Genomic DNA, 25,823 nt, shown 5'->3' with positions numbered 1-25,823 from the left:
ACCTGCCGGATGAGTGTGGAGTCGTGTAAGGAGCTTTGGCTGGGTGATGAGCACTCAGCTGGCAGTCGCTAGGGATTAGATCCCTGAACGGTCCAGGGATAAAGAGAGACCGACTGTAGAAACGGATTTCTCTTCCTGTCCTTCAGCGGGCTAACATGGGTCTTTAATCTGTCTTCTCTCATCCTTTACTGCTTAGTTGAAGTCTTGCAAAATTCACAGCTTTGCAATAAAGTTGCTTTTAGTAGTGCAATATTAGAGGAACCTTTTTATCTATTGAGCATACAAATGTAATGAGACTGGCCTCCAAAAAATGACCTCATAGCAGCTTATTATGACCTACAATTACTTTTTAAGGATAAACGCCCTCCAGCTTAATATCACCTATGGTAACCTTTCAAGGTTTTTCGTCTTATGCATCAGATCGAGACTAATTTAATTTTTGCATTTGTAAAATTTGAAATAATTTTAAAGATATTTGAGAGCACCTAACATCACCCCTACCCTAAACCCAACCACTAATAAAACACAACATGGAAATGAATGCAGAATGCTTTGCATGAGGCTATTTTTTTAGTTTTATTTTGTAAAGATAAAGACTTGAGGATGTTTTATGTTCATTTATCTTTAAACAAACTGTTGCCAGTAAATAACATACATATAAATCTACAGTAAGTTACTGGGAATCAGCTGCAAGTAATAATTTTGTTTTTATAGATTTTTTTTTACAGTGTTTTATATTATATAATAAATAAATGGGATGTTATTTGCTCAAAATGCCTGAATAGTTTAATATGTAAAATAAATATACTTAATCCTGGCAGTTTGAATTGAAAATCATATCACAATACATGCCTTCATTACAAAATTATACCCCACTGTATTATTTTATGATGAGCGTAGGCAAACGTTTCACCTGCTGCTGGTAGAGGCGCTAATTTAGTAAATACAGTGGATCGTATTTTGGGGAATGGACAAACAACCTAATGTATAGGAGCATGCTATTGTAAATTGTCATTTTTAAGCTAACAGCATATTTATTTAAAACAGGTTTGATTGATAATTAAAATGAATCATTTTTCATGAAATTTTCTTGAACAGTATCCTGTTAAAATATATATTTATCCTCAAAATATATTTTTTCAGTTATGGTGCCAATAAGCTTTGTGTAGTTTAATTCCCAAATGACTCTTATGAGCTGTTTGTTTTTAGGGAATCAAACACACTTATAAATCACCGAAACAAAAGCAAATAATTTTATCACGTCTAACTTGAAAATAACTCAAAACTTTTTTATTGTATACTTGAGGCTCGACAAAGACCTTCAACCATTTCAAAATTATTCTCTCTAAATCTCCCATTTAGTAAAACCCCAGTTGGTACTTAATTCATCAAAAATATATTTCTTATTATCACAGTACGCACTGGGATGTTATATTCATTTATTGAAGAAATGAGAGCGTCTGCAGCGAGACACATTAGTAAACCGTTCAGCTCAAATTCCTTTAGTTGCATTATTTACTGGTGATGCATGCGTTACTTTATGGGAACATTGGAAATTTAAAGCTGTTATGTTTTGGTCGTAGTGTGATTACAAAAACGATTTTTAAACTTACAGGGCAGCGGTGTTCAGTTTATTTTTCACACCTTATTAGATCTTGTGTGTAAATACACTTCAAACAAGAGCAAGAGCTTATTAGTGCTCGCCGGGGAAGAATCTATCTTTGGTGAAAACCTAAATCTTTCAATTCACAGAATGATCAAATAAAATAAGTGTGTCTTATAACATGGGCCATTATGAGAGCTAAAATGTGCAGTAAAATTCCTCTTCAGTTACTTTGTTTCTAGACACTGTAGCAAGACTTTTTAGTACTCTATTAAAAATCAAATGCTACGACAGGTTTTCCACAGCTATACAATAAATCAGGGGTTACAGATCACAGCTATGCCATAGATCAGGGGTTACAGATCACAACTTTGCCTTAGATCAGGGGTTATAGATCACAACTATACCATAGATCAGGGGTTATAGATCACAACTATACCATAGATCAGGGGTTATAGATCACAACTATACCATAGATCAGGGGTTATAGATCACAACTATGCCATAGATCAGGGGTTATAGATCACAGCTATGCCATAGATCAGGGGTTAAAGATCACAACTTTGCCTTAGATCAGGGGTTATAGATCACAACTATACCATAGATCAGGGGTTATAGATCACAACTATACCATAGATCAGGGGTTATAGATCACAACTTTGCCTTAGATCAGGGGTTATAGATCACAACTATGCCATAGATCAGGGGTTAGAGATCACAGCTATGCCATAGATCAGGGGTTACAGATCACAACTTTGCCTTAGATCAGGGGTTATAGATCACAACTATACCATAGATCAGGGGTTATAGATCACAACTATACCATAGATCAGGGGTTATAGATCACAACTATACCATAGATCAGGGGTTATAGATTACAGCTATGCTATAGATCAGGGGTTATAGATCACAGCTATGCTATAGATCAGGGGTTATAGATCACAACCATGCCATAGATCAGGGGTTAAAAAAACATCCCTATAACATCCAGGGCATATGTCTTACATATAAATAAAATAAATAATTAAAATATATAAGTAAGACAAATGATCAATGAACATAAACGTCCTAAAAGCAACATAAAAGTAAACTTTTATGTAGAAAACAATACTTGCAGTTGATTTTTAGAAAAATCAGCATGTCAGCGTTCTCAGGTAAAAGCCATGACAGAGCGGTAGAGAACACTCGCTCTCAGGATGTAGAAGAGGACTGGACACAGAGATACTTTTTTGCCAATCTGGCCAGCATTGGCATTTGGTCCGCATGTGGTTAAATGTGTTCGAACAGCCACACGGACTGCCTTCTCTCCTCCTATTTATCTAATCTGAGGTACTGAGGACAAAGTTTTATGTAATTTCTGACTTTTAGCGTGAACACACAGTCTTTAGGCTTTCATTGATAAAGCTAAAAGCGGCTGATCTCCGCAGTTTCATTTCCCGAGCGCGTGAAAGTTGTGTGATCTTATTTCATTAATTGTGCTGAAAAATCTGAGAAAGCTCCAACATATTCATGTACAAAACACTGTGCAGCATGTTTACTTAAAACACAAGCATAGTATTAGTTCGCATCCATTTAAACCCGTCATTACTCCAGCTCGCGTTAAAACGAAAGCAAAGGGACTTCCCCGCAGTCTCCACGGACCACCACTCAAAGTAATCAGGACAGAAGCGATCGAAAGTGGACAAAAGAGACGGACTGGTGTTGCTAAATACCAGGTGTAAACAGAATTTGTCTCTCTCGTCCACTAGTGATCCGATCGACGAAAACGCATCTTAATAAGCTTTTATATAAGCTTAATAAGCTGTGCTTTTAAATACACACTGTGTTTAAATAAGTGCTTCCTCAGGTTGGATGTATTACCACTGCTTGCCTTGCACTTACTGTTACAAATATTACAGGTAGCATTGTCTGCATCATCCTTTGTGAAATTTAACCACATGTTAGATCGCTTTCTGTTAGCCATTAAGCAAGTTGCAAAGGGGTGTCACTTACCACACGATCTCTCTCGTGCGAGCGCACACGCTTTCGCTACGTACCAGACTCACACGGCGCGCTGACATGTTCTCTCAGGTACCGAAATTGAGCACCGATTGATTTTATGTGAATCGATACTGGGTAGTACCGACGCAATTCGGTCGGTGCCTATAAAAGTACAGAGTTCGGTACCCATCCCTAACCATAGATCAGGGGTTATAGATCATAACTATGCCATACATCAGGGGTTATAGATCACAGCTATAACATAGATCAGGGGTTATAGATCACAGCTATGCCATAGATAAGGGTTTATAGATCACAGCTATACCATAGATCAGGGGTTAGAGATCACAGCTATACCATAGATCAGGGGTTATAGATCACAGCTATGCCATAGATAAGGGTTTATAGATCACAGCTATGCCATAGATAAGGGTTTATAGATCACAGCTATACCATAGATCAGGGGTTAGAGATCACAGCTATACCATAGATCAGGGGTTAGAGATCACCGCTATACCATAGATCAGGGGTTATAGATCACAACTATGCCATAGATCAGGGTTTATAGATCACAGCTATACCATAGATCAGGGGTTATAAATCACAACTATGCCATAGATCAGGGGTTATAGATCACAACTTTGCCTTAGATCAGGGGTTATAGATCACAACTATACCATAGATCAGGGGTTATAGATCACAACTATGCCATAGATCAGGGTTTATAGATCACAGCTATACCATAGATCAGGGGTTATAGATCACAGCTATGCCATAGATCAGGGTTTATAGATCACAGCTATACCATAGATCAGGGGTCTTCAGCTGCTCTTCTTCAAGGGCCAGATTTTAAACTTGTAAATATGATGCGGGCCAAACTTTTACCCCTATATAAATGTCAGTGTTTTGATTGAAACACACTGAAATACATCACTTCCGGTCATGCCTGTCACATGCGGTGGTAGTTGCACAACTTTATTTTTTTATGCATCCAAACCTCAAATTGGATCCGATAATTACGGACCCGCAGATGGTTGGCACCCCATGCAGCCCCTTTCCGACTCTTCTTCCGGTTTATCTGCCGCTATTTGTCATGTACAATGAAAAAGTAACCACGTTGATTTTAAATCAGACAAAGATGACCGGCGGGCCGGATAAAGGTGATTAGAGGGATGCCTGTTGACTAGCCCTGCCATGGATCAACTATGTTTGGTTCCCAAAAACCATTTCTTTTTTACCTTTAAATAGTCTAAAATCTTTCTTCATTACAAAGAATCTTTGGATAATTTGGATGTTAAAGCTTCTTTATGGAACCGTACAGCTAAAAATTATTCCTCTATAACATAATTTAACACCTTTATTTTTAAGAGTGTACCCTAGGTAGTTAAATAGGTTGCTATGTCTACTATATCCTCATTAGTGCTCATATGTCAGTGTTTATCTTTGCACCTGTGGCTTAACCAGCCAGACACGAGAAACGCAATCACAGCACAATTTTCATGACATGCATGATCCTTGCGCACAGTTTTAAATTGCCTGTCTGCACGGGCTTAAATAGTTGCCAGTGTGTCAAAGCCTTGAGAGAATCTGCATTCTGCTACAGGCATTGAGCTGTCCATTTTCAGCCACACAGCCAAAATACTTCACCAGGATCGCCAGAAATGAGTCCGTGCCTGACAGTGTTTTTCCAAAGCTCGTGTATACAGGGAGAGGAGAGCGTCCGACGTGAGGTGCCCTCACACGCTGATGTCATCTCCTCTTTCTTCTCCTGTCACTCTAGCAGATTGCAGTGGGTACAGGGGGATTTTGACCCCTCTGGCACCCTCAGACACAAACACCTCTTACGCTTGTGACGGCAGCTCCCCTTCACCTGGGATGTCAGGGTTGACGCGGTTTCCAGGGCGACGGCTGTCTCCGAGACTAACTCAACACAGCACAGTCCACCAGCAGAGATCAATGTATTATCACTACATGCATATATTTTTTGGAGATTTTCTGAAGTTTTTTAGTAAAATATTTACAGATTGAGTACCTAGTAACATCTTGGAGGTGTTTGTAACTGCATTTTGCAGTTTTGAGTAAATAAAATAAAATTAACCCTCTGGGGTCTAAGGGGTTTTTAGAGCCCTGGGGACATTTTGACATGCACTGACATTTGTGCTTTTTTCAGTTGCTTAAAAACATATTAATGGCAAAAGTCTCATAACACTGTGTTCAGCACAAACTGGGCTACAATATTATATGAGCTACATGTATGTGCATGTTTGTATTTTTGAGAGAAAAATGTTTAAAAGCTAAATGTTTAAGTCACTGATATAAGTCCACAAAACTCATTCTAAACATGTTTCCCCAAGACTTTTCAAAACAGGATCTAGTAGTTTTTCTTCAAAATGATATGAAAATCATTCGGCCTGCTCATTCAACCGTTCTGTGCAGCGCCACACGAAAATACAAGAAAGGTTGCCCCCTGGTGGTTTGGGGGTACTGCATAAGCATGTTATAAGAATGCTTAGCATTAAAATCCTGTTTTTGTCATTAAGGGAAATCATATTGTCTCATTTACAAATTTGACTGGTAAATGATAAAGAATGATTTGCCCTTGTATTGATTTAATTGCAACAGATTGACAGATTGATAAGCAGACCTGCTATTTATGACTGGATTTAAGTTTTGATACTTTGCGGTAAAGGCGGCTCTCCTATTAAACCTTGCCTATCAGTGTGGCTCTCATGAAAAAAAAATAGTGAAGACCACTGCTGTAAAGGTACCAAACAGAAACTTAGGGTACAGCCCCAGTGACAGAAAGGTACAGTTTTGTACCTTTATTTCTGACAGTGTAGCCACATTGGTCAATAAACACCATAAAATAAGTCTATATGATTGTACATGAAATGAAGTATCATGGAAGTTAGGATGACATGAGGATGAGGCAATAAACTGACAGATTCACAATTTTGCATTTATGAGTTAACCATTTCTTTAATGTTGGGAGAAAATGAAAGGAATCTAGAAGCGAGACAGGCCTGAAGGTCTAATAAGATGCACATACCCTGTATCTGTCATAATGATAAAGCACTGTTGTTAGTGTATAAGACATCAGACACTGGGTTACGTACAACATGGAGCAGAAACCCTGCAGGTTTTGTACTAAATGTACTTTACTGATATTCTTTTTGTAGCAAATTTAAAGTTCATGTTGGATGCAGATGAGCACGCTTTGCATTTTAAAGAGACCATTCTGATGCTGCATGGACCCAGTGAACTATGCCAGATATTGGTATTGGTAGTCTGCTGCATCTTCCACATCACTCATAACCTGCTGCAAAGCAACCAAGCACCGTAAGCAAACAGTGCACATAATTTATAGGCATATTTGTGCAAATACATGATTTGCATAATTTAGTTAGTGACAACAATGCAGGCGACGCACGCGAATACACCGTGCCGTAAATTAGTTGCAGTAATTCATTCTTAGTGAATCCCCTTGTGTCTTCTGTTTACTTGCGCTGATAAAGATGTGAGCCATTGTAAGACTAGCTTGATTTGTCATTGTAAGACAGGTTTGGACTCCAGGGTTTAGGAAGATTATTCTACAGAGTTATTTTTGGTCTTGTTTGCACAAGCGTGCATGGATGACCTCCCTAGAGGCTAAAAATTCCCCAGGTGTTGAGCTGTATCACTGTCACACGCTTGAAGATACAGAGCTGGTTTTATCACACACAGTCCCTGTATTTGTCCTGATGTGTACCAATTAATTCTTGTTGAATGAAAGGGAAATATGCATTTATTGGAACAGTTTATATTGTTGAATGAGATAGATGTATAAGTATTGTACGGTGTAAATATTTATACTGTGTGATTACAAGCAATCCAAGAAACAATTTTACTCAACCCAAGCTTGGCAGGAGTTTCAGGTGAGTTTCATGGAGGGTTATTTTCACAGTTAGTAACATCAAGATCCAAATTGCAAAAAGGCTATTTGGCATGGTATATCACATACCTGTATTATATAAAGTGATGAACACAAATACTGATATATTATTGGTCTGGTGAGCAGTGCACATGCTTCAAAATGTTGTGCATTGGGTCTTAAGTTGCTTTCAATGTGCCTTCATCGGAATTATCTTAAAAAAGAGTTTCCTAGATAAAAATGTATTATGAGCATCCTTTATTGTTTACCTCTGGGAAGTTTGTGAATAATTTTAATACCCAATTTCCTGAAATAGACGAGCTTCAAACTTTAAGAATGGCGTATTGAATAATGATTTCTGCTGTAGCACGTATGCTTTATTTTTTTTTTTTTACAAAACAGCTTTGCCTTGTTTTCGTTAAGGTACAGTAGTACATATTGTGTTTAACTCTTTCCCCGCCATTGACAAGTTATCTTGTCAATTAAGAGAAAACATTTGCATAAAAACGTGTTCCTGATGAATTTTTATGTTAATCTGCAATACTTACCCAATTTATAAAAAACTGAAGCCAAAACGTTATTTACTAATTTTAAACTTTGTGTATGTTTTGATAATCGTTCTGAATTTGATCTCTAACAAAATTCCTACACAAAAATGCAATTATTTCAGCTTTTTGCTAAAAACAAATATTTTTAAAGAAAAAAAACATATTTAAGAGTTTCTAAGCAGAAAAAATATAGATACACTGTAAAAAATACTTAACTGCCTTAAAATTTCAAGTCAGATTTTCAAGTCATGTCAACAGAGATGAGTTGTCACAACTTATAAAATATAGTTAAGAAAAGTCAACTTAATTTTATAAGTTATAACAACTCACCTGTAGTTATAACAACTCATCTATAGTCAAGATAAATAATAGTAAGTTGAAATGACTTGTAAATCCAAATTAATTCAACAAGAAATTTTAAGGCATCACAAAGTATTTTTACAGTGTAGGATGAAAGTTTTTTTCCCGTTTTGTTTGTTTATTGTTTGTTTAGAAGCAGAGGGTCTGATGTTTATATATTTTTAGAAGAAAATTTTCCTGTAAGGCATTTTGTGAAACTTTTGTGAAAATCACAACAAAAATGCTGCCGGGGCAACTTTACAAAAAATAGCTGCCGGGGGGAATGAGTTAAATAAATTTTTCCCAAGACACACGTATGTATAAACCTGGCGTTCCTTATTCTTTCGTCAACAAAGCACCTGAACACAACAAGCTGGTAATCCTGACTTCAGAAGTGGGAATTATCCAAAGTTTGATAGCACGTGAATGCAGCCACCTGAGTTAAATCCAGTCTGGTGGGATTCAAAGTGTTTTGTTATTTTGCTTTGCTGTTAAGCTTTAATTTGCAGCTCTCTGACAACAACAGGAAATTAAAGCAGCATTGTTAATTGAAAATCTTTGCTTCTTTGTTTGCTCATCAGATTAAGCTGTGTCTTTGCTTTCAAATGCGTATATTGTCTAATTGAGGGGCGGCGCAGTGGCTCAGTGGATACTATGATATATCCTTGAAAGTTTGTGAATCTGGGAGAAATAATTCAAGGCCCTGGGAAATTTTTGAAAATATACAGACATATATACAGGTCATTGAAAGTGCTTGAATCTATTTGATGCAATACGTTTTTTTTTCTGGAAAGTTTTCTGCATAGTTGTGTTTGACACATGAAAACGTCTCTGGTTATGTATGTAACTGTTGTTCCCTGAGAAGGGAACGAGACGCTGCGTCTCCCTTGCCATACTTTCTGTGTCCCTGTAACGCCGTCTTCTGCAATATTTCAGATAGCGATATACTTCCTGGCTCCTGTGTCACCCTGTCTTTGTCATTAAGCCTCATCATTGGTTGAATTTGATATACACATTCAGACGCACTTACCCCTGGATGCCTCCCCAAAGTGTCACTGCAGTGACGCCGTGCGAGTTCCTTCAAAAGGGAACTGTAACAATGTATCTTTAAGGTAACACGATGTAATCTTGCTCTCACTTGAAATGTGTCCCCAAATTTAGTCCTTGAATTTGAGGGTATTGGACCTGGAAAGTCCTTGAAAGGTCCTTGAATTTGAAGTTAACTAAGGTGTTGGAACCATGAATGTTAGGTGCATTGAAGACGTCAAATTGTCCTTCCCTAACTTGTGTTTGGATTGACCATGAGGATGCCCATGGATGCTGGAATGGCCTTAAGAAATAAGCAAACAAAAAACAAACCTTGACTAATTGATTTAAAAAGTAATCATCTACAGTGACAAAACATGATAACTTTTGTGTTGTTGTTTTTGTTTTTTCAGTTTGAAACAACATCAACAATGAAGAACAAGAAACACTTCAGCTGAAACCGAGACCATTGTAAGAGTTTAAAGAGGAGATTGCAGGACCATCCATCTACGATATCTGAGGTTCCCCAGCTCTCAAGTGTTTCATATTTTTATTCACTTTCAACCACTGAAACATTGATCAATTTTGGGAGCATCTTTCCCCAAACTCTGATCAAAAGGACCCTTGCGTTGATTTCTGAAAAAATGACAAATTTCGTCGATCTCCATCACGTCACATTAGTACACCGGCCTGAATCTACATGGGATGTTCCAACTACTTTTACGTTTGCCTTTCAGACTCTCGTATGCAGTGGCCTGTCGTCGAACCGGTCATCGCTGCTTTGGTTATTCACTTTGGCATGCCGATGACAGGACTTTGTCCTGTGTGTGTGAATTCTGCCAGTAAGGACTCAATACAGCTGCCTTTGTGTGACTTTTGTTTTTTGACACATTTTCTGGATGGTTTTTATCCAGACTCAACTCTATTCCTGTTTATTCACACATCCATCAGTGTCATTTCGACTGAACATTTCTGCAGTCTGATGCTGCTTAATCGTTGATGTCAAATGGATTATACAGTACTTCATTTAAAGAAGTACAGATGCAATGCGTTGGCATTTTTTGCCACGACTCATTCGTTGATAATTCACAATGTGTGATTCAGGCACTGAGCTTAATCCTAATCTATGCCAAAATGACTGCCTGTAACACTGGGGCTCAGTGCCCGCTGTTTTGAAGTACGAATGCCTTTTGTGTTTGCTTTCTTTTAAATTGGCATAGAAATGAAAAATGCAGCATTTCTGGTGTATATGTTGTGATATTAGATTATATTATAGCTATTAAACCGATAAAGACCTGGGGCCTCATTTATAAAAATGTACCATAATGTCCTAATTGTTTTTAAATCATCTTACAGAATGGCCACAAGATCCTTGAATGGTGGGACAATATTACAGATTTTTGCATGTCAGCATTTTTATTAGTTCGTAGGATAGCACAGCAAGAAGGTCCCCGGTTTGAGTCTCGGCTGGGTCGGGACATCTTTTGTGAAGTTTGCATGTTTTCCCTGTGTCGGCGTAGGTTTAGTCCGGGTACTCCGGTGTCCTCCCACAATCAAAATACATGCTAGTTAGGTAAATTGGAGATGCCAAACTTGTGTATAGATTAACTTGTGTGTAGATTAATCGGTTCTCGTCATGAATATAGCCATAGATGCTGCAATGGCATTAATAGATAAATACATTTATTGTGACAGTGTGCTGGTATGAGAAAAGTGCATATGCATGCTTTTAAATTCAGACTTTATGTGGATGCATAAATGTTTTGCAAACGTTTTACAAACGTTTTGCACTTTGATCATAAAATTCATGATGTTTATGATCAAATGTAATTGTACTCATTTATCAAGACATGCAGTAAATCTTCCAAACAAATCTCGCAAGTGATACTTTTTTTTTAAAGTCTTCCGAAGCCATAAGATAGATAGATGAAGGGACAAAATTTAAATCATTTAAAACTTCCAAAAAATATAAAAAAAATCTTCCCCTCCGTCTTAAAATTTATATCTGATTGGATTGTACATTTTATAAGTGAGGCCCTGTTCTGAAGTTATGTCAAAATAGTGACATTTATGCAAAACAGAGTATCATGGTAGCGACTGAGCCAGGTCTTTTATCATGGCAAGGTTGAATAATGCACAAAACCTTAATTTTTTGTAAATAATGGAATAACGTTGTTAGTAAAGCGCTCGTCCAGGATTATTATTGTGGAGTATTTACTTGAAGATTCTTGTGTGCTGCTTTTTGAACAATAAGTGATTGATTTGGCTTTTACAAAACATCTGTTGATAAAACCATCACGTCACCCCAATGATGTCACTGTTGTATAATGATGTTGTTTATATTAAGATGATTGGATGGCTGATATTTGTAGGTGATGCTATAATAGAAACAAACAGCTTGGATGTCTTTTGGCTATAAGGACTCAGGATTATGGGGGGTTTTCTTGTGATTGTGAGGTTTCTACATCAAGGCAATGGACATTAGTAGGGATGCAGCGATACAAAATATCTGTGCTGATACTGATATTCCTTTACTAAGACATCTACTGATATCAATAGTTTTGCTTTTAACTCCTTGTTTCAAATTATTATGTCATAAAAACCCCAAAATAATCACACCACATGAGTTTTTTTCAGCCTTTTTGATCATCAGCTGTCTTTAAACAATCGGCCGATGTCCAATAGTGGGAAAATAATGCTTTTATCCGCAATTATCGATTATAGGCCGATATATCGATGCATCCCTACACACACACAAGTGCGATTCATATGAAAAGTTTTTGTAGTGATGCAGATATTTAACTCAGGCTGTTTAGATGTGTCTGTTTGTATCAGTTTTTGTTTTAACTCAGCCTTTAGCTTTTTACTGACCATGTAAAGTTAAATGTCAGTCTTGCTGTTCATTTAATGGAATGCAATTTCAACTGCAAGTGGATTATGAATATTTTATGGTTATGTATGATGTGGGAAAAATAATATATTTATTATAAAAAATATCTATTAAATACAACATATAAAAACATATGTATGTACATCAAAAAATGTTGTGCATTTTATGTGAAATGGTGAATTTTAAAGTCTGTATTGTGCACATTTGTAAATACACTTGATTATAATTATTTTCACTTTTAAACTGTACGGTGGTAGTGCATTTGTGTGAAAGGTATGGTCTGCATCTTAAAGGAATACTTCTGTCATCATTTTCTCATCCTTATATTGTTTTAAACCTGTATGATGAACACAAAAGAAGATATTTTGAGAAATTATGGTAAACACACAGCAGATAGTGACCATTGACTTCCATAGTAGGAAAAACAAGTATTATGGAAGTATTGTGATAAATGATGAAGAAGAAATTTTCATAAATAATGGTGACCACTCAGTTGACAGTACCCATTGAATTCCATCATATTTGTTTTTCCTACTGGATATTTATCAAAATATCTTCTTTTGTGTTCATCAGAAAAATTTTTTTAAACAGGTTTACAACAACATTAGGATGAGAAAATGACAGAATTTTCATTTTTGGGTAAACTGTCCCTTTAAAGATCTCAATCAAACATCATACATTCAAAATGCCAGCTGATGAAAGTTGGCGTGCATCTGGAATATTTTAGAAGATTCATTTTAAAAATTATGTTGGCAATGCTTGTATTCTTGGATTGTAATACTTTGTGATTTAATAACTAGTTGTATCAAATCGCATATGATGCAAAAACAAAAGTGTGATCGTGCCAAACAAAAGCATGAGGCAGATTTTAGAACAGCTCAAAACGTTATACTTTTATAAAGATTTGTTCTTATTGAGATACATCTAGAGTCCTCATCCATCTATTCACTTTAGTACATATTGTTCTGGTTTCTATAAAAACATGCTGCTTTAAGCAAGAGGGTAAATGTCTGGGTGAATCGTGGTACATTCGTTCATAAACTATGTGCACTTAATAAACCTTTAAACTTCATTAATATAACCTAGTTATATGAAGTCTTAAACAGTACACTATATAGTGATTTTGAATATCAGGTTGGAAAAAAGTCTAATGCGTAAACATTTAGGGTAGATTAAGAAGTAATTTTAGATGTTGCCTCTATAAAAACAAATTTATAGTGTTAAGCATTTATCTCCACCTCTCATGTGTCTCTAACTTGCACAGATGGCAGAAGGCTTGAGAATCAGACACTGATAATAGATTTTACAGACAATTTTATCATTTTTTAGACTGATGTATTGTCAGTTCGAGTGCTGCGTTTTCTGAAACCTTCTTCAGCTACGTCGCTCTTAAAGGGATAGTACACTTTAAAATGAAAATTCTGTCATGATTTACTCATTTTCATGTTGTTCTAAACCTGTATGAATTTATTTTTTTCCGATGAACACAAAAGAAGATATTTTGAGAAATGATGGTAAACACACAGCAGATAGTGACCACTGACTTCCATAGTAGGAATAAAAAAATATGATGGAATATAATGAGTACCGTCAACTGTGTGCTTACCATTATTTATTAAAGTATTTTCTTCATCATTTATCACAATAATTCCAAAATATTTTTTTTCTTACTATGAAAGTCAATGGTCACCATCAGCTGTATGTTTTCCATCATGTTGACAGAATTTTCATTTTAAAGTGAACTATCCCTTTAAGTTATACTTAAAGCTCTTACTTATAGTTAATATGTGTTTCCCGAAACGTTTTTGGGAATGTGTTTCCCAAAAGTATACCTTGTGTAAGTCATTCGTCATTAAGGTCGGTCTGAGCCATTTAGTTCTACAATATGTGCATTTAATCCATCAAATCTTAAGTCCCCTCTGGCTACTATGTAAGCTACACTAAAAAAATCACCAGCTTTTAGATCTTGTTGGTCTGATTTTGTCGAGACCCAAAATTCATCTGCTGGCTGCCCTCCCCTTTCTGTCTTTTCTCTAGTAGTTGATTATATCTTTCATGTGTTTTGCTTGTTAAGCAGGTCATCCAATATCAGAAATAAATTATTTACACCAATAATTTGATGCGGGCCATGCGGCTTCTGGGCAATCCACCTTGGTAAATGAAGGCATAAGGCCGATGGCAAATTTATTATGATAATATTAATCAGGGGTTCCCAAACACACATTCATTCTTGTTTAGTATTTTATATTTCTCTTGTCATGAATGAAGGTTGATTGCAATATTATAATACCTTATGGCAGGCCTGCATGATTATGGCAGAAATTATAATTGTTTATATTATTTCCCTTGATGTTGTAATTGCGATTATTGTTGATAAGATTTTACGAGATATGTTTTTGTTTTTTTAGCCTAGTTTGAGGCAGCTGCATGCCCAGCGCCATATTCTTTATAGGCATTCAAACAAACAAAGGTCAACACATTTTACAAATTAAAGCTCATCAAAGCGGTTATATTTTAGGTAGGCAGGCGTGGCTTCAGAAACGTGGCCATGAAGCAATATGCTTCATCCACACTGTGAACGCGCTTAGCATGAGGTTGCAGGTTTCACAAACTCGAAATTATATAAAATATATTGCTTGCAATTTGGATTATTGTTACAATATTCCACAATTCCTAAAAAAAATGCAACAAGTTCTGAAGTGTTTCTTTATAAAGAACACCGCTATATAACGCAGTGAAGTCTGCATAAAGTAAACAATTTATTCTCGAGCAAACCAATTCACTATGGAAAGCCCCTGCTAATGTTTTACATAAGAAATTCTGCCTTAAGCCAGGGGCTTACAAACTTTTCTTTTCATTTCTTGACTTAGTTAAATCTATCCCGGGACCCACCAATATAATTACAGTATAAAGCCAAAAAAATGTGTTTTCACACATTTAAAAAAATAACTCATAAAAATTATTTCCTTGTCATTTTATTGATGAAATGTAAGTTTAATTGCAATTTCAAAATACCTAATGGTATACAGTGTCATATCAAAATCAGTGTCATTACTTGTCATTATAGTTGGACTTGCGTCATGCCGATTCCCTATTTAGATAGCAGAGTTTGTAAACTTTAAACTGAAAAACTAAATGGAGAAAGAAGACCACCAGTATAAGATTGATGTTAAAAAAATGCATTGTTTATATTTGTATTGAAATGCCCAGTTTATAGGCGCATATTACTAATGTGCTCATTAAATAACAAAAAACAGTATTGCGCCATTGACATTAGTTACCCAAAATAGCAACGCGCCAACAATGCGCCTGAACACACCTCGTTTTAGACCATGGGCGCAAAATTGGGCGTAAATTAATTTGCTATTTAAACATTGTGGCGCTAAACATGAAAATGGCTAGCAAAAGACATTTGCGTTGCGCATTGCACTGGGTGTATGATAGGGCCCTATATGTCTGTGTTGCTTTACAGTTTAGGTCAACAATTAAAATTTTAACAATTTTTTTTTAAATCCAATAAGCAGGTATTGTGTAGTTTTTTTGTTTTGTTTTTTAGGGTATAAGGCCTGTTTTGTTATAGGTTCAAAGTAACACACACACACACGGGACAGTGTTTTAGAGGACGACAGGATCAGCACTGTAAACTAATTACCTGGGAAATTAAATCAAGTCTTGGTAACAACCTGCTAAAGGAAACACGAGGACAATGACCCTGAGTCTAAAAGCAGCTTGATTTAATTGACATTTATATTGATATCATGGATATGGTGAAAGACAAAGACCATCTATACATACATAAATACAGCAGATCCTTTTTAAAGCATTACTGTACTGCCAATGATAAAATCACCTTCAGCTGTCATATCTACAGAAGATAAACACGCCACTGCTGGCACTTGACACTGAGCCAGATTATGTGACATTCATTTGCTCTCTGAAATTGATTTTCAAGGTCATTTCTGCTACCTACAGTATAACAACAGTGTGCCATTCATTTCAGACACATATATTTGAATCAATAAGCAAAATTATTTTAAGGGAAATTGATAGATGATCTACAAACTGTTTAAATTTGCAAATCCACACATTATACCATTACTGAGAGTCATGTGCTATGACTCCAGCACACAATCATTAACATGGGATTGATCCTCAGGGAACACATACTAATAAAACATATGCACTGTGTCACTTTGGATAAAAGCATAAATGTAAGGGCAATGCAAATGTATGAGCTATATCGTACATCTCCTGCTCATTAATACTAAAGCGACACCCAGGAACATGAATATGACCCTATTTCACATTTCATAATGGATGCATGCGTATGAGTTGTTATGCTGATTTCCCTATTTCACATACATTACACATACTAATGTAATGTCACGTATTTCTGAGTGAAGTTTCATGGCTTGTGAACAGTGAACGTTTATGCCAAAATCAAGGGAAACCTAATTTGGAATAAAATGCATGGATGAGTCACGCACAACAACTTAGTAAATCTACTATTTCATGTTGACGTAAGATGTAGGTTGTAAGATTCCAGCAACCGAGGTTATGACTTTGATCTCTTGATTTTTATTTGTTAGAATCTTTGCGTGTCCTTCATGTACAAAAATAAATCTGATATACAGAGCTGATATGACCTGATACTAGTATTGCAGTAAAGCCACAGCAATGTTGGACAGCAGAATGATAATGTAAAGAGTTTGTCACATTCACAGATGTAAAAATGAGCCATGAACTATCTTTTCTGGATAATTCACCCAAAAATGAAAATTTTGTCATCATTTACTCCCCCTCATGTTATTTTAAACCTGTGTATGTTTCTTTATTCTGTTGAACACAAAAGAAGATACAGTATTTTGATAAATGACGGTTACATTTGATGGTACCCATTGACTGCCAAAGTATTTTTTTTCTGATGACAATAAATTCTGACAGAATTTTCATCAATTTAAAGAGCTTTTCTCTGCTGTGACTCCCATCTGGATGAAACAGATTTAAGTGATACACGCATGCACTCACACAAACTGACACATTCAACATTTATTCAGTCACAATATTGCATAAATTAAATAACAAAAATGTTGAAAAATCATCTTTACAAATTTTTAGAAAGAGTTGTGCAGCCTTATGAGGCATGAGAATATTAATACATCCTAAATTCCTATATTATGTAACCTATTTTTTACTACAACCTTTAAGTAAACTCTAGATTTTTGCATACAAATGCATTCATAAAATGTATGAATTGTAATGCATTTATATGTGGTTTAGCCTATAGTAAGGAAGACAAATTAAATTTACTAACAAGTAAATAAATATGTAAATAGTTGCTGTTATTTTTACTCCTGTCACCCCTCTTTGCAGCTAAGCAGTGTGCAGTTTGAATATGCAGCAGATGTGCTGTCACTCTGCACCAATCAGTGATGACAGAATTTGCATATGCTGATGTTTCACTTTGCCATTCACTCTCATTAAAGGCGCTTACAGCGTAGACAGGATTTGTTGATTATAATGGGAGCGGGCGACTAGTTGTGTTCAGACCTACAGTAATGCAGTCTATTGCAGTACATGTGGCTTTAGGCTACTTTTAATTTCACCAGCATCTAATCTGCCACCTCACCTTTATTTATATAACACTTTTATAATATAGATCGTTTGAAATCAACATCACACAAAAACATCTTAATGCACCATTTGTTTTATAGTATTAAAGAAGTGTAGCATAAATATTGTACACTTTATGCAAACTTTATGTTTGTCCTCCCGCATCATTTGACATAAATTTAAGCAATGACGTTTACAAAATACAGCGTGCTATTTATAATCCTGATTTTTGAAACTAAAATTCTGTACACCTTAACCTCAATAACAAATTTCTCCGAAACATGATCACAATTCGCACTTGATGATGAAATGCTAGCTGTCAGTCAGCGTAATAAGATTTTACCTCTGATTTTGGAATTGCCAGCGGTTGACTGAAATAAATGTCAGCGATGACTCTGGAGCATTTGCTATCTAATAAGCTCACTTCCAGCAGACGTCTGCATCATCCGTCATTGTCAGAAACATTCAGGACTGCTTTCACACTACTGTTCCTTCTCATATTGAGATCTCAATAGCAGACACCGCTGACAAAACACTGAAATATGACACGTGCAAGGCATATCACACAGACCTATCACCTACATGTATACGCTTGCATGCCATTTACACGCAGAAGGTAGAGCAGCGATTTATAAAGTGATACATTTCAAAGCTTTTTAATGCATTTATGATGCCTTAAAACATTATTTAAGCAGAATATATTTTCATTTTTTGCACAGCCTTCAGTAATGCATCATTCTGATTGGTCAGTCTTTATTTATTATTCAGAAATGGCCGATTTCCTAGTGTCATTATTGTTTTTTTCAATAATAACCCTGACTAACTGTACTGTAATTACAAATAGATTATACATTGTATAGTTCATTAAAATACATAATGAACATCCTGTTTGTGAAAGTGTTTATTATGCATTAAAGTAATTGATAGACTCACTTAAAACTGGTTATGATCATCTATATTACCATGTTTATTATAGTATGCATTGTGAATACTGATTATATTTCAGATTTAATTGAATGTTGAGACTATCCGTTTTATTGTGATTAGATTAAACCAGAAACCGCAAACAGAAAATCCACTCCGTTTGCACTATTAAGACATGACTTGTAGCTAAATAATATCGGCATTGTTTATGCTGAATAGTCAAATGGGAATTGACCCCCACAGCTTAGCCCAAGGTTTTATTCGGCACTATTTATGTTTTTGAGTTTTCTGTTCTTTACCAAAACCACTCTTGGGTAACTCACTGGGGAGTCAACATTATCTACAATTTTTTATTAAAACGCTCAATCAAGGCTTGTAGACATTTACCACGGTACAGTAAGATTCTCCATAAAACTATTTTGAACTGTGTTATGTGAAAAGTGCATCATAAATAAAAGGGACATGACATTGATCAACATTGATTTGAGATGTTTTCCTCCATCATAAAACCATGATGCTTCTCAATCCCAGAAGATCTTGTTCATCCTGAGATTGCAGACCACCAAGGCCCAGAAGATAAAGTCACAAACATTCAATGATTGATTTCAGATGAACAGAAAATCATATCGAGCAAATTAAACACTAGTTATCATTACTAGTATATGTATGTATCTATTTGTTGTGTTGTTACCCCATTGATGTTTTACTACTGAACACTATTTGAAATACGATCTGTCAAGTATTATTATTTTTTTACTTATTTACTTAAGTCACAATAGGGTGGTTTTTGGACATGGGCTTATACTAGTCCCAGACCAGGGCGTTGCCCCTTCACCGGCACTATCCCGCCCCCTCAGATCACCATTAAGGTTGAATGGGATTTTAATGATAAAATGTGCTATTTAAAAATCTTTTAGCATAGATTAGACCATCAGCATAATGCTCAAAAATAACCAAAGAGTTTCAATATTTTTCCTATTTAAAACTTGACTCTTCTGTAGTTGCATTGTGTACTTAGACTGATGGAAAATTAAAAGTTGTGATTTTCTAGGCCGATATGGCTAGGAACTCCGCACCCGCCCAGATCCATTAATATTTGGCTTGTTACCCGACCCGTACCCGCATAAATCACACACGCTAAAATCAGTCCAATTAAAGTGCTTTATTTTTTATCTCGTACCTCTCTCAACAACACAACAGCGCCATGAATGGGCGAATGAAACAGGCTAAAGTGCGCTTTGTTTTGCGCCATTCAAGTAAGTTAGCCTACCATCGGCACAAATGGAACCTGATAACTATACACAAATAGACCTATTTATGAAAAAGAACAAGAAAATATACAGCCTACCTACACAACCCCTGCTGTGCTCCTAAGTCTCATCTCAAAATGCTTTCTAAGAGAAGACGTTCCCAGTTATCAATGGCAAAACTTTATGCAACTCCATAATTACTCCAACTAGGCTACTGTACGAGAAGCATCAACAAAGGTTGCACACTGTCGCAGTGGTGGTCAAATGTCATATGTTGCGTGTGTAATGGTAATTTAGACATACCAATATTGCACATATTTACTCTATATACTCTTATTCTAGCGTAATAATCAAGGACTTTGCTGCCATAATATGGCTGCAGGAGGCGCAATGATATTACGCACTGTCCAAAATAGTCCCGGACATTGAAAGTTACCTAGGGAACTTTTTTCGGGCGCTACGTAAAATCATTGCGCCTGTTGGTTGCAATTCGCAATCTCATCACTAAATCCCACTAAAATGTACACACACCACCTTTAATCTTAATTTATTTTAAAGCAATAATCTTCACGCGAGTGTTGTTGTCAGTCCCTCCAGAAAAACGCGATTATGTGATCGCATGATTTCATGCATAATCAGCCAAAGTACGCATATTTATGCGGGGATCACATTTTTTCAAATACGCCGCACTTTCACAGCATAAATTTCAGATTTCCTTGCGCAAAATATGTGGGCTTGCATTTTCGTTGCAAAAATCACAATATATCTTAGCAGAAAGTTGAAAAATGTTGCATTTACCCCACACAAGTGCAGCCATGTCCCCTGCTGCCATGGGAACGTTATGAAGTGACGTGATTATGTGACATCATTGAAAAGCTGCAAACAGTTTTTGCAAGTTCCCGCAGTTTTTGCAAGTTCCTGAAATTTTTGCAAGTTCCCGCAATTTCATCGCATAAAATTGCATAACTATCCCGCATATTCCATCGCATTTTTTTAAGAAAACGTGCCGCAAGACCCTCAACAATCACAAAAAAACTCTACGTTTTTCTGGATGGACTGTGACCTTTAGTGATTAAGAGTCTGGGTCATTGATAAACATGTGATAACACCCAACTCAATGTTTTTCTAACTTAAAATATGTGGGCTACAGGTTTTATAAGTTAATTACTCAAACTAGATTTTTATTGGAGTCACAAGATTTGTTTTTCAGAAACTTGAAAGTAAAGTTAGAAATTAAATCAAACTACTTTACACTGTTGACTTATTTATATGACAAACTAAGACCACATAAAAGAGAAAAGAAAATATATATTTAAGATCATCCTACATCTGTTTGGTTCATGAATTTAAGAGGATGAGATGTTTTTAGTCACTATATTGTTTAGCTGTGGACTGTTAAAGCTGGAGCTCTTTTATAAATCCTGTGTCATTAAATAATGAGCCATATGGGAGAGACTTCTCTCTTACACAATACTAATGACAGTTATGACCAAAACCATGGTATGAATAATTAAATTTCTGGCTAATGGTACATCTTATAATTATTTTTTGCTAAAACATTCAACTTTTTATTTGTAATTATTTGGTAATGCTTGGCTGGAGTAAACATTTCAAAAGTACTTCATCATATTTAATCACTTACTCTTTTTAATTGGAATTCAATGAATGCATTTCAAAGATAAAATCATTCGTAACAAATAAATCATAAGACAAAAACACTTTTGTCCTCATCTCGACCATCTTGGATTCATTTTGTTGTGTATTTTTCACTCTAATGCTAAACAACTATAAAAACAATTACATAAATTTTAATGCATTTAATACAAATTCCAATGACTTCCATTACAAAACCATTATGAAGCATTTACTCTTAAAACCATTATCATTAATTTGTGTTGTATTTTGGGCCGTATTTTAGTAAAGTGTAATGGTGTTCAGTTGGTTCCCCATCAATAAGATAACATAACTCAACAGATTAGTAGAGACCACCTGAGATACTAGTTTCTTTCAAATCAATACAATTCCCATTATAACCAGTAATCCATTAGAATTTTGGTGATGGTTTCTATTGTTTTTAAGCAGGGTTTAATTCTGAGTTTATATACTTCTTACAAAACTGGCTTGTCTTAAATATTAAGCAGCACCTGCTAGCAAGGTTTGCCGTTCAGCCTGGTTTCATGAGAATTCATAGCTATTTTATGAGGTGACTGATTTGCATGAATTCGTACAGTACTGTCGTATGAATTTCATAAAAAAGCAATGATGAAGTCTCACCCCTTATGCTGCGTACACACCAAACGCGAAGCTCCTCGCTCTAAAGATTTCGCTCTTTTTTTCACGGCGAATAGCGTGTGTTTTCATGGCAATCACGCCACCTAATTCGTGTCATTCGTAACTCCCTGCACGAGTTTGCGTCTATTTGTGTTTTTGCTTTGAATTTGTATACAATCTATATGCAAAAAATTTTGAATTTGCGTTGGGTGTGTATGCCCTTTCACCCCTAAACCAACCAACACTGAGGCAAAAGCATATTGTCAAAAAAAAATCATACAAATTCACCACTTTTAAAAATTGTGATGAATTGCCATGAGATGTGTTGGCAGTTTCATCATTCCGATTTCCATCCCGTGGATGGGAAAATTAAGCAAATAATTTAAGCAAATAATATTTGTAAAATGTAAATGTTGTGAATATCACTTTTTTAATAGCAAACATTTGAAACACTCTTTGCATTATCTTTAAACAATAGACTGTCAACAAAGTAATTTGTTATACTTTGATCCTTCAAAACACATGTTAAGGTTTTTCAAGAACCATTTTCTTTAGCAAAAAAAAAAAGAGTTTGCCTTTATTTTAAATACCTTTCAAATGGGTTTCTGTATAATATTCGCTGCGTTTGTGTCTTTTTTTAATAAAGTAAAATTTGACTGCCTTCAGGTGTAAAATACAGTCATTTCTATTTTACTTTGCAATTTAACGGCTGATGTGTTTCTATTGCGTGACGTCATAATAATAGTATTACAAGATGGATTAATTCAAATGGATTAATTCAGAAAGGGCAAGGTGTGAAATGCACGGACTGCCACTGATATGTAACACACAAATGTTCATTATAGCCAAGCAAACATTGCCAAGGAGATGAGGCGAGTTTGAAAAGCCGTAGTAAAACTGTTGCATGGCTTCGTTGCTTGGTAGGTGAGGAAGTTTCTCCTCAACCTTGTAGTCTCTTCAAAGGAAACGTTCAGTTTGGCTTCATTACACGCATGACATGCTTGACTCTCTGTGCAGTACAGATATACCTCCTTCATCATCATACACGGATTACCTTTAGAAAGCAGTAAGTTTCGTGCTTTACCCCACCGCCTCTCACAGCGAGAGAGAACAGAGGTTACAGGCAAAACTAGGCCAGGTATTCTCATGAAACCGAGCTCACGATCAAGTCCACTTTCCTTTAGGGAGAAATGGGGACTGAGAGCTATTTTTACATCCAACTCTGCTGCCTGCATCAGCAGAAGAAACTCTGGGCTAACATTCACTTTTTTCATTCTTGCACCTGAATGACGGATGATGGTAGCAGTTCAATTTTTCTTACTATGTGCAATTTTTATATTTCCCTCTTTTTCTTACCAACAGAAAAGACAGTTTTTATGGACTAAAACTACAAGCAACATAAAGAGCAAAGCTGATGCTCATTTATATTGACATGACTTTCTTGTGTTGGCACAAATAAAATCCTGAGGTTCCTGCTGGTAATTAAGACGGGTGCGGTGGCGTTCATGTGCGCATCATCTTGTTAAAAACGATCATTACAACATGACATGATGAGTGATTTCCAACACAACCCACGTCTAAAGTTTCTCCCATTACAAGCAACGGCGCTGTTGACATTTTTTGATGGAGGCTCGGTTTCTATTTTTGACACCGCACAGCCACTCCTGTGTCTTTATTTTGTCTGAACTAATTGCTGTTTATTTCTGCCTTTTACTAACTGAACATTACATCAAAGCCTGTCGTTTAGGTGACTATTTCAGTTCTTGTGGCTCATCACGTCATGGGTTCGATCCACACATACTGATCAAATAGATACAGTACTTGTAGTGTAATGCAAAAGCATTAGACAAATACAAAATGTAAAACACAGCTGTTGGTTAAAACTTAAAGAGGTGACATTTATAGCAACATAACTTTAGACGTGGGTTGTGTTGGAAATCACTCATCATGTCATGTTGTAATGATCGTTTTTAACAAGATGATGCGCACATGAACGCCACCGCACCCGTCTTAATTACAAGCAAGAACCTCAGGATTTTATTTGTGCCAACATGTCTAAAATGCCCCTATTTGGGTGGGAGCAAAAAAGTGCCGTTGTGTGTGTGTGTGTGTGTGTGTGTGTGCGTGCGTGCGTGCGTGCGTGCGTGTGTGTGTGTGTGTGTGTACCTTGCTTTGGTTAAAAAAGATTTGCAAAGAAGAACAGAAAAAATATCAGACAGCGACCAACTCACTAAAGGCAGAAACTATGATAATACAGGACTGTCAGTAAGCAGCCATGGGCGGGGCTTTAGCAGTGTGACATCACATTGATAAGGGAATCAAAACAGCATCTCTAATAAGACTGCTTTGGTTTAATAGGGATTAAAAAAGAAGAGGTGGATGGATTCAGGGTGGTTGTGTTCACACACTGCCAACACACATTTATGTCCAAACACTTTGTAAAAGTGGATTTTGTATAATAGGTGCCCTTTAACTCATTCCCCGCCAGCCATTTTTTGAAAAGTTGCTCGCCAGCATTTTTTGTGATTTTCACAAAAAGTCCTTCCTGGAAAATTTTCTATTGAAAATATATAAACATACAAATATATCAAATGGAAGAACAGACCCTCTGCTTTCAAATAAACAATAAACAAACAAACAAAAAACAAAACAGATTATAAACTCCTAAATATGGGTATTTTTTTAGCAAAAAGCTCTTTTGTTAGAGATCTGATTCAGAACGATTATCAAAACATTCACAGATTTTAAAACTAGTAAAAAATTTTTTGCTTCAGTTTTTTATAAATTGGGTAAGTGGTAAGTGTGCCATCTAGTGGATAAGCGTGGCATTACAGATTAACATAAAACCTCATCAGGAACACTTTTTTATGCAAATATTTTCCCTTAATTGACGAAATAAGAGTTAAGAGCAAAAAGTTTGATTTCAATAATTGATTTCACTTTTATTTCAATCGTTGACATGACCTTAGTCAATAAGATATCAGGGTTATATTTTTACAAAAAGTTCTTTATAGAAAAAAATAAATCACAATAATGACTTTATCTGGGTTTTCTCAGGTAAGGTCACATATTAATCAGATTATAAAAATCCTAATCTCTTTACTGAGAAACTTACTTCAGATTTCTAAATCCAGTAAGAAAACAAAATGACTGGATTCTGCAGTTCCTGGTTACAACATTCGAATTTAAGCTGCCCCACAAAACAACCCCGTCAGACTGTCACAGAGGTGTCAACGTTTCCCCAGTCATTTATCTCATATAATGTCAGAGCTGTCAATCACAGTGGCCAGCTCAAATCACAGACTGCCCAATGTATGAGAAACACATTGTTATTCGATGACAAAAGCCCCTAAACTGTATTCCTAAACTGAGAACATCATTAAGATGCCAGACACCACAGGACCGATGCTATTTAAAACACACCATGCACACTGTATTCTGTCTGTTCACATGAGAATCTACTATATTA

General features: G+C 36.0%; 1 protein-coding gene across 3 annotated transcripts in view; it reads left to right on the top strand.

Moving 5' to 3' along the window:
• The window catches only part of LOC135786566 (zinc finger matrin-type protein 4), a 152,536-nt gene that overhangs the window by 107,790 nt on the left and 18,923 nt on the right, over positions 1 to 25,823 (top strand). For 2 of the 3 annotated variants that reach the window (XM_065296034.1, XM_065296032.1), the window contains one exon: positions 9,820 to 12,874. The exons of the other annotated variant lie outside the window; for it this stretch is intronic. In XM_065296034.1, the coding sequence (XP_065152106.1) occupies positions 9,820 to 9,824 (5 nt within the window). In that variant the 3' untranslated portion in view covers positions 9,825 to 12,874. Of the gene's footprint in view, positions 1 to 9,819; positions 12,875 to 25,823 lie in introns of those variants that run through there. 3 annotated transcript variants of the gene reach the window in all.

The sequence above is a fragment of the Paramisgurnus dabryanus genome, chromosome 20 (genome assembly GCF_030506205.2).
Source record: "Paramisgurnus dabryanus chromosome 20, PD_genome_1.1, whole genome shotgun sequence".
Taxonomy (NCBI): domain Eukaryota; kingdom Metazoa; phylum Chordata; class Actinopteri; order Cypriniformes; family Cobitidae; genus Paramisgurnus; species Paramisgurnus dabryanus.
The sequence above is the reverse complement of the archived record's forward strand: the minus strand, read 5'-3'. Positions and strand labels throughout refer to the sequence as shown.